Below are 17,519 nucleotides of genomic sequence, written 5' to 3' on the forward strand. Positions count from 1 at the left end.
ATTCATTTTATGAGTAGATCTAATGAGAAAAATACATCACACTCCATGGATGCTGAAACCTGACATCTTTTGATTAAAATAAATTGTCTAAGTGGAGATAGGTGGTTTCTGCTACATGACAAATATATTTGTATCATAGTCCCAAACCTGGCCTCTTACTTTCTGTATCTATATTTCTATATTGTGCCAGATTTTACATTGAACTAGCAAGTAAGAGAAGGAAAATAAAGTCATAAAAATTGGAAAGTAGGTGACAAAACTATTGCTATTGTGAAGAATTATTCATACATAAAGAAGTATTTATTGAGTCTTGCTATAATCTAGGTACCAGTGAAAAAGGATACTAAAAATTTATTTTGTTTATGGAGCCTACATTTCAGTAATATGCTATTATATTATTATGTACCTGAAAAATGAAGGGAATCTTGTGAAAAACTACCACAGATATAAAATTTTAGTACAAAGTTAATAACCAGAAACCAATAGCTTACATATATATAAGCAAACAATAAGCATTAAAAGATCTAAGAGGCTGGGCATGGTGGTTCACACCTGTAATCTCAGCACTTTAGGAGGCTGAGGTGGGAAGACCGCTTGAGCCCAGGAGTTTGAGACCAGCCCGGGCAACATGGTGAAACCTTGTCTCTACAAAAAATAAAAAAAAAAATAGGCATGTTGGTGCACACCTGTAGTTCCAGCTACCTGGAAGGCTAAGGTGGGAGGATCACCTGAGCATGGGGAGATCCTGGCTGCAGTTAGCCATGATGGCACCACTGCACCCAGCCTGGGCAAGAGAGTTAGACCCTATCTCAAAAAATAAAATAAATAATAAAAAATTAAGAAAGTACCTTATTCTCAGTAGAAACCTAAAAGAATAATATAGCTAGGAATAAGCATAGCAAGGGATATGCAAGACCTGGATGAGGAAAATTTTCAAGAACTCTTGAAGGATGCAAAAGACAAATTAAATAAAGATGTTAATTCACCCTATGTTATGATCTTATTGAAATAGTATGATCTTCTTGAAAATACTAACAGGGTTCCTTGTGTGACCATTTGTTTATTTTGAAAATAGATAAGCTAATTCTGAAATTCATATAGAAAAAGTATAAAGATTTCGGAGAAAACTAACTATATAGTAGTGGTACTGGCACATGAATAAATAGACCAATGGAAGAAAAGACTTGGATTTTTGATGGGGGAAAAGATGAATGGTATATGAGTAGCCATCTGGAAACAAAGTTAGATTCATTCCTCATACTCAATACCAATATGTATTCCAAATGTACTAAAGATTTGAATATAAAAATCAAAACCCTACATTTATTAAAAGGAAACCTGGGAGAATCTTTCGAACATTGGGAATGAGGGAGGCTTTGCTAATTATGACTCCAAATGTAGAAACTATAACAGAAAAGATTGATAAATTCAAATATATTTTTATCAAATTTCTGGAAGTAAAACAAGCAAAAAACATCATAAGCAAATTCTAAAATGCAAATGACATACTGGAAAAAAGTATGCAGCTTTTGGTACAGAGAAGGGTTTAATCACCCTAACAAATGAAGATGCCTCACAAATCAACAAGGAGAATACCAAGGAATCATGAAAAAATAGGCAGTAGATATGAATATACTCTTCATAAAAAAATAGAAATACAGTTGAGTTTTGAAACACATGATAAAATGCTTCTCTCATAAAAAGGAAATTGAAACTGAGATCCTGTTTTATGTATTAGACTGGAAAAAATGGAAACGTCTGATATCATAGTCTATCAAAGAGGCTTTGGAAAATGGGAACTCTTGCTTGTGAGTATAAATTGGTAAAATCACTAGTGAGAATAACTTTTCGATTTCAAAATTAATTACAAATGCATAGACCTCTTTGATCTACAACTTTCACTTTCAGGAACTTAGAGAGAAACATGTATAAAATGGCCCAGGTAAGGTTATTTATTGTAGCATTGTTTATAGAACAAGCTCAGAAGCTATGAAATGTCCATTAATAGAATGGATAAGTAAATTATGGTATATCTCTACAGCTCTACAAAAGAATGAGAGTGTTCTATATATAGTGAAAAGGAAATATTTCAATATACATTGTAAGGTAAAAAGCCCAAAGCCCAGAAAAATGTCTGTAGTATGCAACTATTTTTGTGACAAGGGGAGATATAATAATATATATTCAAGTTTGCTTATATTTGCATAAATATTGGAAAGAAACTGATTTAGGCTGGGCGTGGTGGCTCACGCCTGTAATCCCAGCACTTGGGGAGGCCGAGGCAGGTAGATCACAAGGTCAGGAGATTGACACCATCCTGGCTAACATGGTGAAACCCCGTCTCTACTAAAAATACAAAAAATTAGCAGGGTGTGGTGGCGGGCATCTGTAGTCCCAGCTACTCGGGAGGCTGAGGCAGGAGAATGGTGTGAATCCAGGAGGCGGAGCTTGCAGTGAGCAGAGATTGCACCACTGCACTCCAGCCTGGGCGACAGAGCAAGACTCCATCTCAAAAAAAAAAAAAAAAAGAAACTGATTTAATAATAACTATGGTTATCTGGTAAGAAACTGATTTAATAATAACTGTGGTTATCTGACAAGAAGGAGAGAATAGGGATTGAAAGAGCCAGAACAAAGTTGGAAGGTGAAACTTCGGATAATTTAAAATTTTTGCACCATAAGAATTTTTTCTTTATTAATAAACTTAGAAAATAAATTGAAATTAAAAATGAATTCCATTAGGATAATGGTGTAGCCAAGGTATACTGTAGGCAATGATTTTTCTCCTTCCTGTATTTTTGATTAAGAGAGACATCAAAGGTGAGTGTAGATGGTGTCGTTACTACTACTAAAAAAAAAGAACAAAAAACCTCAAAGTTGGCAAAGAACATTTATAGGCACAAGGTCAGCACATTTTGTACCCTAAAGCGATTTGCCGTGTTTTCTGGGTGTGTGTCTGTTCTAGTCAGTTCTGACTGCTGTAACAGAATACCATCAACTGGGTGGCTTAAACAACAAATATTTATTTCTCACAGTTCTGGAGGCAGGAAGTCTGAGATCAGTATGCAGATGTGGCTGAGCTCTTGGTGAAGGTCCTCTTCCTGCTTGGCACATGGCCATCTTCTCTTGTATGCTCACATGGAACAGATTGAGAGAGAGAGCATGCAAGCATGGGCAAGCTCCTCTAGTGTCTCTTCTAATAACTTCTAATCTAATCCGAGAGGTCCACCCTTATGATCTCATTACCTCTCAAAGGCTCCACCTTCTAATACCATCGCAATGGGCACGTGGGTTTCAACATACAAATTTTGGAGAGCGCAGCATTCAGTCCATAGCACTGACCCCTTGAGCTGCTTGAGCAGCTTTTAGAAAGGTATTATATATATATATATTTCACCCTTATTACTTGAAGGCTGGTCAGTGTGCCTTCTCCTTACCCCTATTTTTCCTGATCACTTACATTAAAGCATTAGTATCCAATCAAAGAAAGATTAACTAAACATAGTTAATATTAAGCAAAGATATAATAAAGGAATGGAGCTCACGTGGCTTAGTTTTGTTGTGTAGTAGGTCACCCTCATGCGATTGTTGGCTAGACATTCTCTAACACATTGAATAGAGGGGAGGGATAGTGTATTACTCCATTTTCACACTGCTGATAAAGACAAACCTGAGAGTGGACAATTTATAACAAGAAGGAAATGTGTTGGACTTACAGTTCCACATGGCTGATGAGACTTCACAATCATAGCGGAAGGTGAAAGGCACGTCCCATATGGTGGCAGACCAAAGAGATCTTGTGCAGGGAAGTTCCCCTTTTTAAAACCATCAGATCTTGTGAGACTTATTCACAATCACGAGAACAGCACAGAAAAGACCTGCCCCCATGATTTAGTACCTTGCCTGCTGGGTCCCATGGGAATTCAAGATGAGATTTGGGTGGGGACATAGCCAAACCTTATCAGATGAGAAAGAGGAAAATTAACATTTACTGAGTTTTACATACAGTTTCACATTTGGTTCTTGTTGCAATATAATTTAGGTTGGTAAACAACCTTTTCTTTTTTACAGATGAGGAAACTGAGGCTCAGAGAGGTCAATGGAGTGAGGAATTGAACAAGCACCTATCATTTCAGGGCCATCTCTTGCCGCTTCACCAAGTTTACTTTTTTCAAGTAATGCATAGTCTTAGTAAAAGACTTGATGTGGGATACAGTTAAAAAGGGATGACCAAGAAAACGAATAGAAGCGGAATGTGTGAAAAATGAGGACAAAGGGTATGAGAAGGGGAAGAAAGATAAACTGTGTTTGGTAGAAATGGTACCTTAGGCTTAAATGAGGAACTTTGGGATTTTTTTCCATGCTTTTTGTCTCTACTACATTATCCTGATATGCGATCATTGGGTAGCATTTGTTGTTGTTGTTGAGAAAGTGAGATATTTGAATGATACCTCTTTGCAAATTTACCTTCAATGGACTCCCTTCCTTTGAAGCTGATGGGGCTGACTCAGCTAGTTGGATGTTCCATTGAATCTTTGTTGCCCTTTGGAAAGCGCATTGCTGATGAGGAGACGTGCAAGCATTAGAGCAAGACTCATGTTTCTAAATGTTGTTTCATGAGTAACTTCTTTTGTCCTAGTGGTTATTTTTGTTCATGCTGCTAGTGGAAGGCCTCGGTCCTCAGAGGTAAATATAGAAATCTCAGTAGCAGATAGTAAACAATAGGGGGAAAAAAACCTCTCAGATATAGACAAGGGCAGATCTGTCGATGGTGAAAATGAAAATGGATTGAAAATTATTTTTCTGGTACCTTGTTTCGTAGCATCCTGATGAAAAGAGATTGGAAGGCCTCTCCAAGCAACTGGACTGGGATGTTCGAAGCATTCAGCGCTGGTTTCGACAAAGACGCAATCAGGAGAAGCCAAGCACGCTGACGAGGTTCTGTGAGAGCATGTAAGTTGTTGTTTTTCTTTTTGAAAGAAAAGGCCTAAGTACTCATGCCAACCCTGAGGTGAAAAATAACAGATCTGTGCAGGCTTCAGCAGCCCTTAAAAAGCTGCAATCTGGTGGGAAAATAGTTCAGGAAAAACACAGGAAACAGTAGTTTGTAAGAATTTGTGATTTCCACTTTGGATACAGTAAATAAAGTTCACTTCTTAATGGAGTTTCTACAAAGTAAGCATATTATAAAAGGATCTACAATGGTCTTTTCAATCAATCATCTTTGAAATACAGCATTAAAAGTCGTTAGTTTTATAGATGTGGATAGTTTGAATTTTAATAAAGGCAACTTAGGTTCTTCCTACTAATAAAAACTGAGATATTAGGATATATTATCAGAGGGTCATGACAATCTTCTGTATTCCTGGAGATTTAAGAAATGGCTGTATTTCTGGGTGAGTTTAATGAAGCATTGCTTGAAGGTGGGGGATGGAATTGAAGTCTCTTCCATCTCTGAAATGTGAACTTTATATAGTGTGTAAATTATATATCAATAAAGCTGTTAAAAATATTAAAAGACCCACAGAGAGCTCATCCAGCACAGTGATATTTTGAAGTAGTGATACTTCATGTACTTACCTATGGGAAAACCAGAGAAAAATACATTGAAACATTGAGAACATCCCCAACAAAGGGAAGATGTGCCTGGAGAGTCATTACCCTATGTGGTCTTCATCTTTTGGGTGTGACTGTTCCTATGTCTTCTAACAGTTCTTCAGTTTCTTCTTTCGGGAGCTTTTTCCTGACACCTGGTCCTTTAAACAATAGTGCTTTCGGTGCAGCTCTCTTAGTTGCAGGCCCTTTCTGTTTGGGGTTGAAGCTGCATTTTCAGCTTTGGCTTTCAATTATTTCAAAAAAGTATTTCAGTAATTGTATCCTTAGAGGGAAACCTAATGTTATAGGATAAATAAACGGAAGGCAGAAAAATATCACAAATTCCTAGGGATGGGTAAATATGGAGAACATAAACAGGGTCTTTAGGAGGTTAGAATATTTATAAAGTCTGGAAAAACAACCTGGTAGATACAATCAGCAAAGCCCTCTCAATAAATGAACTTACTGGCAGTTTATGGGAGAAGGATTTCTGTATCTGGGCTACTGGTCAAAAGCCAAAATTGCTTCCCAGCTTGGCCCTGCCATATATCCAAAGGGCCTGGGCTCTGTCTTTGAGCCACAAGTCTGAGCAAGGGTGAAGTTGGGTCTCAGACATGTCTACATGCTGAAAGTCATGTGCCATCTTTCCCTCCTCTGACTAACTTCTTTGGTAACTTGGTGCCAGCCCCTACTATGCTGAGTCTACTCCAGTTTCTCTCAAATACTAGTGTATTTGAGATTTTAAGATAAGCATCAGTCACCTGGGTATCTTGTTAAAATGCAGAATCTGATTTACTTGGTCTGGGATGGCAGCATTTTTAACAAGTTTCCACGTGATGCTGGTGCCATTGGTCTATAGATCACACTTTGTGTAGCAAGTACTAACACTAGACCAGTGTCTGTCTCTTCTCCATGAATTCAGCAGGTTATTATGTGCATACCACAATAAATAAGACAGTCATAGTTATAATCAATTAAAAATGCTTCTAAATGATGGCTAGTGGTATGGCAACGTGGAGGCACGATGATGGGGAAGAGATAGTGCATAAAATAACATCATTTCTTCCCTCAAGAAACTTGTAACAGTGTTAAGGAAATAAGACATAATATCTCAGTATGTGTAGGTCAAAGATAGATATTAGAAAATAACCAGGGCCAGGCGGGGTGGCTCACGCCTATAATCCCAGCACTTTCGGAGGCCGAGGCGGGTGGATCATGAGGTCAGGAGGTCAAGACCATCCTGGCTAAAATGGTGAAACCCCATCTCTACTAAAAATACAAAAAATTAGCCAGACGTGGTGGCGGGCGCCTGTAGTCCCAGCTACTCGGAAGGCTGAGGCAGGAGAATGGCATGAACCCGGGAAGTGGAGCTTGCAGTGAGCCAAGATTGTACCACTGCACTCCAGCCTGGGCAACAGAGCAAGACTCCATCTCAAAAAAAGAAAATAACCAGATATGTGTGTTGTAGGATTGATATGGATAGTCAGTAAAGATTAAAGGAAAAAGATCAACTGTAGATTGGAGTGCACGGGGGATTTGCTGGGATTAGAACTGGGTCAGTGTCAGTGGCCTTTCATCTTTCTGTTGTATGATATAGTATTGATGAAGTTTTGTTTTGAAACTCTCTTCTTCCTTGGTTTCTGAGTTGCCACTAGATTCTCCTGCCTTTCCAAGGCCTTTGTTTGCATCATTTATTCTGTGTTTGCTCTGTGGTCTTTAATGTGTTAATGACACTCCAGATTTAGTCTTCAATCTCATATTTGCCTTATCCTACCTTCCATTCTATGTGTTAAAATCGTTTCCTCTCACCAGCTTCTTCCAAAGCCATGTGTACAGTGCAGATGTTTCTTCTAAGGCATCGTTCTGCCAGCTCCAGCTGGCAGTTCTAATTTGTTTCCACTCCTGACTTTATTTTTCCTATTGTTTTTATGCTTCCGTTTTGTCATAGGCTGGAAACTCAAGTCAATCAGCCACTGAGTTCTATTAATTCTTTGTAAATTCGCCATTATAGCCCAATATGCTTTCATATGTCTCATTTTTTTATCTTGCATACACATAGACATTTTGTTTGCTACCAAAAATCCCAAATTATTTTTCTAAAATACTACTATCCCCGTGTTCTGACGCTTTAAAACTTTGATGATTTTAAGACAAGTGTAGGATAAATATTAGGTCCCTGAGCTTGATAACTAGAATCTGTCTTTTGCTTGTTTAATGTCAGTCACCCAAATGACATCTTCCTTCTAGAGGGTTGTGTTTTTACTGTCTGTGCCTTTTTCCTTCCTGCCTTGTGTATGGTGTTCCAGGCCAGGAACTTCCTCTGCCTTACCCATTTATCCCCTCACCATTCTTCAAATCCCAGGCCCTCTCTGAAGTGTGGCCTGACTATCGGGACTGGAGTGAGCACAGCTTCCCCTGCATCCTTAGAGTACTAGGAATTTAACCCTGAATCACATGCTGCCGTATGTGGTTACTTAACTTGCCTATCTATTTCAATTCCAATTCTGTGTTGCTTGAAGACCACAGGGCCACATCTTGTTCTTTCATTTCTCTTAGTCTTTACCCCAACAGGCAGGCTCTGCCAAATAAATAATTTGTTATGACTGTGTGTTAAAATGGCATTGTTTTGGAAAGAGTTGCTGATCTCATTTGTCAGTTTGCCCCTATAAATGAGTGCCTAATGTATACTGCCTTAGCATAAAATTTGTCTAGGAAAATTACCTGACTATGGAAAGCTCCATGACAATTTTAAAGACAGAAATTCAGAGGAAAGAATGGGATGGCAAAGGAGAACATTTAGAGAACACCATGAGGGATAAAGTAGAATTATAGTGGTCTGTGTATGCCAAATGTGTGTGTCATACTTACTTACCTACGTAAAAAAAAAAGATCTAGAATAGTTGTTCTTAACTAAGGATGCATTTCACAATCACCTAGTGATGTTTTCAAAATACACGTGCCCGAGCCCCATCCCAGGGTGTCAGGATGATGACTCAAGTGGAGTCTGAACATGTATATCACGGAAAAAAATGCCCCAAGTGCTTATGACACACATCCCTGGTTAAGAAGAAAGACAATTGCTGTTCAGAAATACTAAAAGTCAAATTAGAAAACAAGAGAACACAAATTTGGAGCTTGTTGCCTGAGGGCCAAAATGTAAAGAATCTATAATTTTTCTATTATATAAGTTCCTATTTTCCAAAATATAGAATTCCTTCAGGATAATTGTATTTCATCTTTCAGCAGTGTGGAATAGCACCAGTATGCAAGCCAAACTGTGCTTGTAAGCATCTGCAGGCATGTCCAATTTCTGGCACACCCATTACATGCAGATGGACTGAGTAGAAGCTGTTTAGCGAGTAAAATGCTAATACATTGACATGATTTTTTTTCTCTTGCTTGATGTCAGTCATTCACAGTCATGTCAGTTTTGAGGAATACTTCTTCCAAAAGCATTCAAATTCTTATTGGCAACTGAAATAGAGAATTTCAAGAGAGAATGAAGAATTTATAAAAATGAGATGTCATGTGAGACATTTTAGAAGCAACTGGTTCCGAATGGAAGCAGGTGCCGGTTGGGATTATGCCTTTGGGCTAGTGAAGCTATATCATCCTTCTCTGACAATTGCATCCAAGTGGTGGGTTTTTATCACTCAGGATAATATAAAATAAATAATATATTAAAAATAGTTGCTGGATGTAACAGGAAGAAGCAGAAATGTCAGAATAAATGGCATTCCTTTCATTTGGACCCTGCCTGTGCTCATCATTTTTGAGTATCGTGCAGTACATTTCATAGCACAGGTCTGGGAGGAAATATAATATAGGGCTTTTATTTAAGCAGTCTCAAAGATTGGAAAGATGAATCTCCCATATGTAATCTGAAAATCTATGGCAAGGAATATTCACACTACTACTCAGTGATTTGAATTGGAGCTTACTCCCTATGCTGCTGAAGTTATGGAGTTTGTTGAGTAAGATGACAGCTCAAGATTCCCTTTTCTTTAGGAATTCCATTTTAGAATTGATAGTGATTAAAACTTTCCCCCAATGCTGCCATATTTGTATGCTTCCGTATAGTGGCAGCAGACTCATCAAAACCTGGGACCCTTTGGAAACTGTGATTATTTCTGCAAAGAAGCCCTGTGATTTTTCTTAGTTTGTGATTCCATTGAACGCAAGCTAATTCATCATTGAAAAATGAATGGGTTAACCAATTGCCTTCATGCTACTAACTTGGTCACCTTGAATCTAACTAGCAGTTTTTACAGCTATTTATAAATTATCAGTGCTATCTTGTGACCTTCATGGAAAGTGGAGCCTAATAATTGATGACAGGGGAAAGGAAGTGAGGTCATATAGGAAACAAGTAGTTTAGTCTCTCATATTCCTTTATTTCAGATCAGTCTTTTATCTGAGGAAATAGTATGGGGAATATGTTCAACATGTTTTCATAAACAGCCACCTACTTGCAAAAAAAAAAAAAACCCTGAATATTTGTAAACCATTTCCATATATTCCATACTCTGGTGATGGACAAAGTTTTGTCAAACAGAAAATTCAATTTTGATTATTTTCTCTATCAGACCATGACATGAGCATCAATTACAAAATTTACTGCCAAAATTCTCGTAATGAATGCAGTTTTTGAAGGGGGAAATAAGAAACTATTATCTTCTAGAGAAATGGCATCTTTGTTTTTTCAGTACTAGGATACATGATCAGCAATGTGTAGATGCTGATTATTAAGTCTGGGAAAAAATCATAAAATTGGTGGACAGTCTCTAGTTCTTGAAAAGTACAGGGTTGAGCTGTTTTGTTTCTGTTATGGTGATAGTTGTGGTTATTTTCCATTAATACAAAACAGTCCCTGGTTTGGAAAGCAACTTCTGTCATCCAAAGTACATTGTTATAGTCCAAGTTACTGCTCAGTGAATGTCTTGGTGTGCAAGACTATTACCTTAAATAATTTTATATCTGTGGGTTGTATTCAGGTCAGTTTTAGCTTTGGGACAGAGGTCAGCAAACTTTTCCTATAAATGGCCATGAAATAAATATTTTAGATCATATGGACTTTGTTGCAATTACAATTCTGCTGCAGCATAAAAGCAGCCAGAGACGATGCAAATGTGCATGGCTGTGTTCCAGTAAAAGCGTATTTATGGATACTGAAATTTGAATATGTCATTTTCATGTGTCGTAAAGTATTATTCTTTAAAAAATACATTACAAGAAATAAAAGCTATTCTTAACCCATGGGCCATACAAAAACAGATGGCAGGCTGGATTTGGCCCTCTAGCCATAGTTTGCAGAACCCTGATTTAGGGTTATAATACTATTTGTGGTTCTTTCAGAGTTTCAAGGAAGAGAATATAGTCTCCTAGTGCTAGGCACAGTCATCCATTTCTCAGAGTTTTGCCATTTAATAGAAAATTTTGAATAGTTCTGTAATTGGTATGCCTATCTCCAGTATTCCTGGGATATGGTGCCTTGATGGTGTGCAGTTTCATTTAGCCTAGCCAGGCACTCTTCAAAGCTGTTAGTATCCTCAAGGCAGCATTGCTTTCATTACAGAAATTCTGAAGATTGATGAACTGGACTATGGACAGTCTGCTCTTTTGCCTCGAATAAGCCTTTGAAACCTTGTCCCCCTCGTTCTATTCTAGACCCACCATCTGTGGCCGGTGAACTCAGGTTTTCCATTTAGAACAAGCCTCACACATTCCTTGATGGCATATGGCTAGGCCTCTAATGCATGTGTGTTGGCTAATTAAGGAAAAGAGATTTTTGCTAAAAATATAAGACAGGCCATACCTTGGTCAGGCTGGCTGCACATTAGCTACTGCTGTGGTCTGCCTACATTTGAGTGGTCAGTTTTTATGTAAAGTCTAAATTTCTAAAGGCTTTTTAAATAATATTTTTTCCAATAATGTTGTTCAACATGGAATTGGATGGTAATAAAGAGGACAGAATGTAGAGGAATAACTGAATTTATTAAGGCCTCATATTATTATTTAACCCAGTCTGTTATTTTTGAACCTATGTACTATTTTTTGTTGTTGTTTAATGTATTTTAAAAGTTGTTATTTGTTTCTGATTTAGAGCAGAATCATGCAAATCCTTATAATTGATTTTGATTGTAGAGGATTTATAAAAGTCTACATAATGTTCATACAGAATTGTAGGGGGAAAGACTTCAAAGCATACCATCCAGAAATAAATCCTTTATCATTTACTGCTTATACAGTGTTGTATTTTATACAGATGCCCACACCAATGCTTACACGTCATGTGTATCTGTACTTGGCACCGGCCCTTCTTGAAATGTGTTTAGTAGAACCAGCCTCATCAGAGTGCCTGAAGACGGCTGTGGAAAGGTTATGTTTTATGCTTCATCTTCAGGATCTGTAAGTCATTGACCTGTGGGCAGTAGTATAGTCACTTGTGCTGTCATATGACATATGCTGCATTGCTAAAAATGGCCACACCATGCAAAATCGCACAACAAAACAAAATAACTTAGGGTTTGTGAGAAGAATGGGTTAGGGACACAACACTCGAAAATTTCATCAGTGACACTTTGAAAATAAGCTAGGAACCTAATAAAAACAGGAGCAGTTTTATACACATTAAATGGTTAAGAAATACATAGCTACTATAATAAATATGGCACTTGACCTTGAAATAGACCTAACATTTACTTGTAGTGGCTGTTGCTGTGTTAGCTCAGACTGTCATAACAAAATACCACAGACTGTGTGGCTTAACAGAAGTGTATTTTCTCATAGTTCTGGAGGCTAAAAGTCCCAGGTGACATAAGTTTGGTTTCTCCAGGGGCTTCTTTCCCTGGCCTTTCCACTGTGTGTACATATCCCTGGTGTGTCTTCCTCTTCTTATAAGGACGCCAATCATATTGGAATAGAGTCCTACCCTTATGACCTAATTTAACCTGAATTACCTTATTAACAGCCTCATCTCCCAAGGCAGTCACATTGGGAGGTGGGGTTTCAATGTATGTATTCTGGGGGCACACAGTTCAGTCTATAACAATGTCGGAAGGGTGGCAGTGAGTTATTGTGAAGTGCTGGAAGGAGGAAGACCTGAAATCAGAGGGAAAGTTGCAATAACAGATGGGTGTGGCTCATAACTAGTGTGACTAAGGTAGCTTGGACATATTTGAAGAGAGTGTGAGTGTGTGTGTGTGCGCGCACATGCGTGTGTGCGTATATACTCCTGGGCCATTCAGTTCAGCCTGGTTCAGTTTTCTGTGTTCACCTAGTATTTCTGGCAGACAAAATCAGATATAAGCAAATATGAAATCTGTGTTAGGCTCACATTAGAATGGGCTGTGGAGCCTGGGAGTCTGCATTTGAGTCTTCTCTCTGATAAAAACCTCTGGAGTATTTGGGAGGGTTGCTGGCCACCGGATTCGTAAAATGGGCACATTAATAGTGTCTGCCTCATAGGGTTGTTGTGAAGACTGGATGAATTAATATATATAAATAAAGTGTTTAGAAAGGTGTCTTGCACATGGTATGGGGGTAGTGAGTGTCAGCTGCCTGAAAGTCGTCAGTTTCTGTTGTTACTCACTTTGGGGTACCAGGAGCAGCAGCAAACAGCTATTAGTCTGTCACAGCCATGCCCTGGCCACATGGCTTCCTCAGAGCCACAAGCATGTTACCTAAGAGAGGTGGCTCTGATGTCGATCATTTTGAGGAGGAGAGATCCAAGAAGATGCAAGGAGGGCAGATTCTCAATTTAGGATGAAGCTCTGATTCTATGGAACCCTGAGGAGGCAGAATCCATGTGGATTCACAGGACTATCAACTTGGGCATTACTCACGCACAAGAAAAAGATGAAAAACCAATGCGAGTTCAGAGCCTCAGCACCTTTGGCTTGCTGCTGTGTAGCGATGTGACAGAAGTGGATGAAGAAAGGTGTCCTACTTCAGCAGGGAGGGATGCCCACTGTGCCTCCAGAAGTCAGGGCTTTTGAAGCACCACATGAGAAATGTCAGAATACACAGTGAATGTCTTTGAACTTCAGAGATTTTAAATTTACCCAGGTGATTCTGAAGAGGACACAGGTTGCCTCTACCAGGAGGGATAGAGGAACAAAGCCTGGTCCTCTGTGGTGCTGGCTTTAGTAAAGCCACCTCTGCTGGGGCCTGAACAGTCTGATCAGCCTTAGGAGGTCAGCGTGACTTCTGGGTACAGGAGTTTGCTCTTAAATGTAATATTTATTGGTTACCTCCTGTCTGCAGGAGAAGTACAAGAGGCAACTGATCTTGAACAAATTTGAGAGTGGGAATCGAATCTACCTGGTTCATGGTCTGGCTCAAGCTCTGTTACCCCTAGCAAGTCCTTTAATGTTGCCAAGCCCCAGATTTTTCTTCTGTGAAAGGAGAATAATAGCTACTATTTATAAAGTCGTTTGGGATTAAGTGAGGGGATGTTTGTCTAATGTGCATCTCTCAGTGCTTGGTTCCGTTTCAAATGTGGTTGCAAAGTTGAGTAAGCAACAATTTCTGACCTTGCAGAACTCACAGGGACAATTGATTCTGTGCATTGGTAAAGTTATTTAATATCTTACAGGGAGCCATCAATTGTAATACTCAAGCAAAGTGGTTCCCTTCTAGGACCCCTTCCTTATGGCTCCAGTTATGGGTTGTTCTGGGCCTTGTATCTTACTTTGCCATCAAGAGAATTACATTTTAGATTGTTGAAAAGGAAGCACTCTGTTGCTTCCTCTTGGGAATCCCGTCTGGCTTGCCCTCTCTTGCTGTCCTTCTCTTTCGTGCTTCCTTCCTCCCTCCTTTGCAGTCACTTATTGTCATAGGGGTAGGTGCCTTCTGCTTGGAGCCGGAGTGTTTGATTTCCTCCTGGCTATTCGCCTTGCAGTTATTAGCTCATGGTAACCACATCCTGGCAAGGATTAAAAGAATCTTCAACCATTACTAATTTGTCTATTTGTCCTAAAAGTTGGCACATTGCACATGGCTCCTGATATTTGAATATAACACCTAGGAATATAAGGGTAAGGGAGTTTGTGCATAAGATGGTGGTGGTGGAGGATGGGCATTTGGACTAAGTAACAGGGTATCAAGCCACTTCTCAAGTTGGAATGATTTGAGCAGATTCCAAATGACTATTGGAAGTAGGTTTGTGAGGGTTTTTTGTAGGCCTTCCCAGATCAAATTCATAATAAGCCCTCCACATGATAGGAAACTTAACTAAAAGCAATTGGAGCCAACTACTTTTATTCTATTCGATTTTTAAAATTTTTGTAGGTACATAAATTGGTATATGTATTTATGGGGTATGTGAGATATTTTGACATAGGCATGCAACATGTAATAATCAGGTCACAGAGTAAATGGGGTATCCATCACCTCAAGCATTTATCCTTTGTATTACAAACAATCCAATTATACTCTTTTAATTATTTTTAAATTTACAATTCAGTTATTATTGACTGCAAGGTGAGCTGCTGGCAAATTACTGTAGACTTGGGCACTATTTCTTATATTGCCTATTTACAATGTCCTAGCAGTGGACAAGAGAGGCTGTTTACTGCTCTTAGGGTTCAACTGTGTTGAAAAGCTAGTGTACTGTTCCATGGAGGATATACTGTGATTGACGGAATGTTGCAGCATTAAACACTTGGTACACCATGACACACAGGCCAAGGTTAACAGCAGAATTGGCATTAGAGGCTCAAGTCTTGGCCATATTCCTTAATTCTGCAAAGTTCTCTAACTCCTGTACTGCCTTTAGCCACAGTTGTAATGAATTTGCATATTTTCAGCTTACATATTAGTATATCATAGGTTTTCTTGCAGATGTAATGGGCATTAATGCTGGCAGAAGACTTAGACCCTGAGAAGAGAGGGGAAAGAGGTATTTATTGAGGTATTTATACAGTTCAGATGCTGTGATGGAGCCTTTACATTTAAATAACAATCCTTTGTAATATGTTAGACATTGAAAGTTCTTCTCACCCACGAATAAAGAGAAGTAAAGAGAACTGGGAATACCTGACCCAACACCACATAGCTACTAAGCAGCAGAGCTGGGATTTGTACCCAGCTGAAGCACAGTGTTAGAGAAATTCAGTAATATTATAATATTATATATAAAATATATACAATATTATATATAATATATATTATATATAATATGTATTATATAATATGTTATATATTATATATATTATATATAATATATATATATATATATATATAATATGTTATATATAATATTATATATTATATATTATATAATATATATAATATGTTATATATATAATATTATATAATATATAATATATAATATTTTATATATAATATTATATAATATAAAATAATATGTTATTTTACGCCTGCAGAGCAAACATGGAAAGGGGGCAGTTTGGTCTTTTATTTGCCCATGACAGCCTCCTTTCTCTTTCCTTTCCACCTCCAACTTACGAAGGGCGGAGTTAAGTTTGTTGCTTTCTCCTTGCCACCCATATTGCACTTTTAGTTGTTCTCTACTAGAACACTTGGAGACTTGCCGTGTTCACTGTTTGCATCCATCTCTGCTGTTTGACCATCAATACCTTGAGTTCTGGGACCGTGTCGTATTTATCTTTTCATCCCCACCACTCAGCACAATGTCTGGTGCTTTGTAAGGCCCCCCCAAAATGTCCAGTGAATGAGCCAGTTAACTGGACTTCAGGGATTGGAGTGAATCTCTAGGGACTAGAGGCCTGACTTTAATTAGAGAAAGCTTGAGTTTATTCTTTCAAATAGTCCTAGGGAAGACTGAGAAGGGGAAGGAGGAGGCAGGAAAGGGTTTCTGGAGGAGGTGACACTGCTGAATTTTCAAGGATGGTTACATGGACCAAATGGAGAAAAAGAAAAGGGGTGACTGGGCACCAAAATCTCACAGATCACCACTAAAGAACATACTCATGTACCCAAACACCACCTGTACTCCAGTAACCTATGGGGGAAAAAAAAGGATAAAATCACTGTTTTCTGGTGCCCAGAGTTTAAAGGGGAATCAGGCACAATAATTTAGCAGACAGCAACAGGAGCATCTAGCTCTTCCTGGGGACAGGGCTGCGTCATCATATTGCAAATGAGCGAGTACTTGTTGGGTAGCAAACCAGATTTGAGATCAACAAATCTAAGAATTGGTCAATGTAGAGAGCTTCTTGTGATAAATTTTATGATAGATTTGGGGGACAGAATTACTATTGAAGTATATAGGCTAAGTGGGTTATATCACAATTTATATTATTTTTATTTTTCAAAGGAACGGTATTTATCTAGTGATACCCATGGGACAACAAGTGACCATCCTGTAGTAGGATTCTGCCAGACATTCCAACCTTGGCACATATACCATTAAGCCTCGCAGTGTTTATCATTGTTCTAGGTGCTGGGAGTCACTGAGATTGGAAATACCTTATTTAGGACCTTTGGTGCTCCTTATCAGTGGAACCCAGCTTTCATGCAGATCTGTAATGGAACTTTCTCTCAGTTCTCTGTTCCTTCTCTGTGGGTGGCTGGACGTGGAGCAGGAGTAGGCGAGGGGTTGGAGCAGGCCCAGTAGTAGGAGTGGTTTTGGCTTGTATCAGGTCCCACTAAGTGATCTGAAGCCTGGGATACGGTTTGCAGAAAAATAGAAACTGAGTGAGAAATTCTCAGTGTATGAGGAATGTAGGCCATGTAGTATTTTATGAGAAGGTAGGAAGGGATCAAAACTGCACCTGTAGCACTAGTTGATAGGTCCAAACAGATCTCCAGAAGTAGCCAAATGCAGAATTTCTTAGATGTACTTTTCAGTGGACACTAGTATTTCCCTTCCATTATTCATTGAGATAGTATTGCTCTACTGTTTTCTCTCCCATTTTAGTCAGGGAAATGTGTCCAAC

The 17,519-nt window shown here is 38.6% G+C and overlaps 1 protein-coding gene across 1 annotated transcript in view; it reads left to right on the forward strand.

Moving 5' to 3' along the window:
- CERS6 (ceramide synthase 6) overlaps window positions 1–17,519 on the forward strand; it is a 326,541-nt gene that overhangs the window by 105,208 nt on the left and 203,814 nt on the right. Inside the window, exon 3 of the mRNA XM_004091962.3 lies at window positions 4,823–4,953. Coding sequence (XP_004092010.1) covers window positions 4,823–4,953 — 131 coding nt within the window. The remainder of the gene's footprint in view (window positions 1–4,822; window positions 4,954–17,519) is intronic.

Source organism: Nomascus leucogenys, chromosome 22a (genome assembly GCF_006542625.1).
Source record: "Nomascus leucogenys isolate Asia chromosome 22a, Asia_NLE_v1, whole genome shotgun sequence".
Lineage (NCBI taxonomy): Eukaryota > Metazoa > Chordata > Mammalia > Primates > Hylobatidae > Nomascus > Nomascus leucogenys.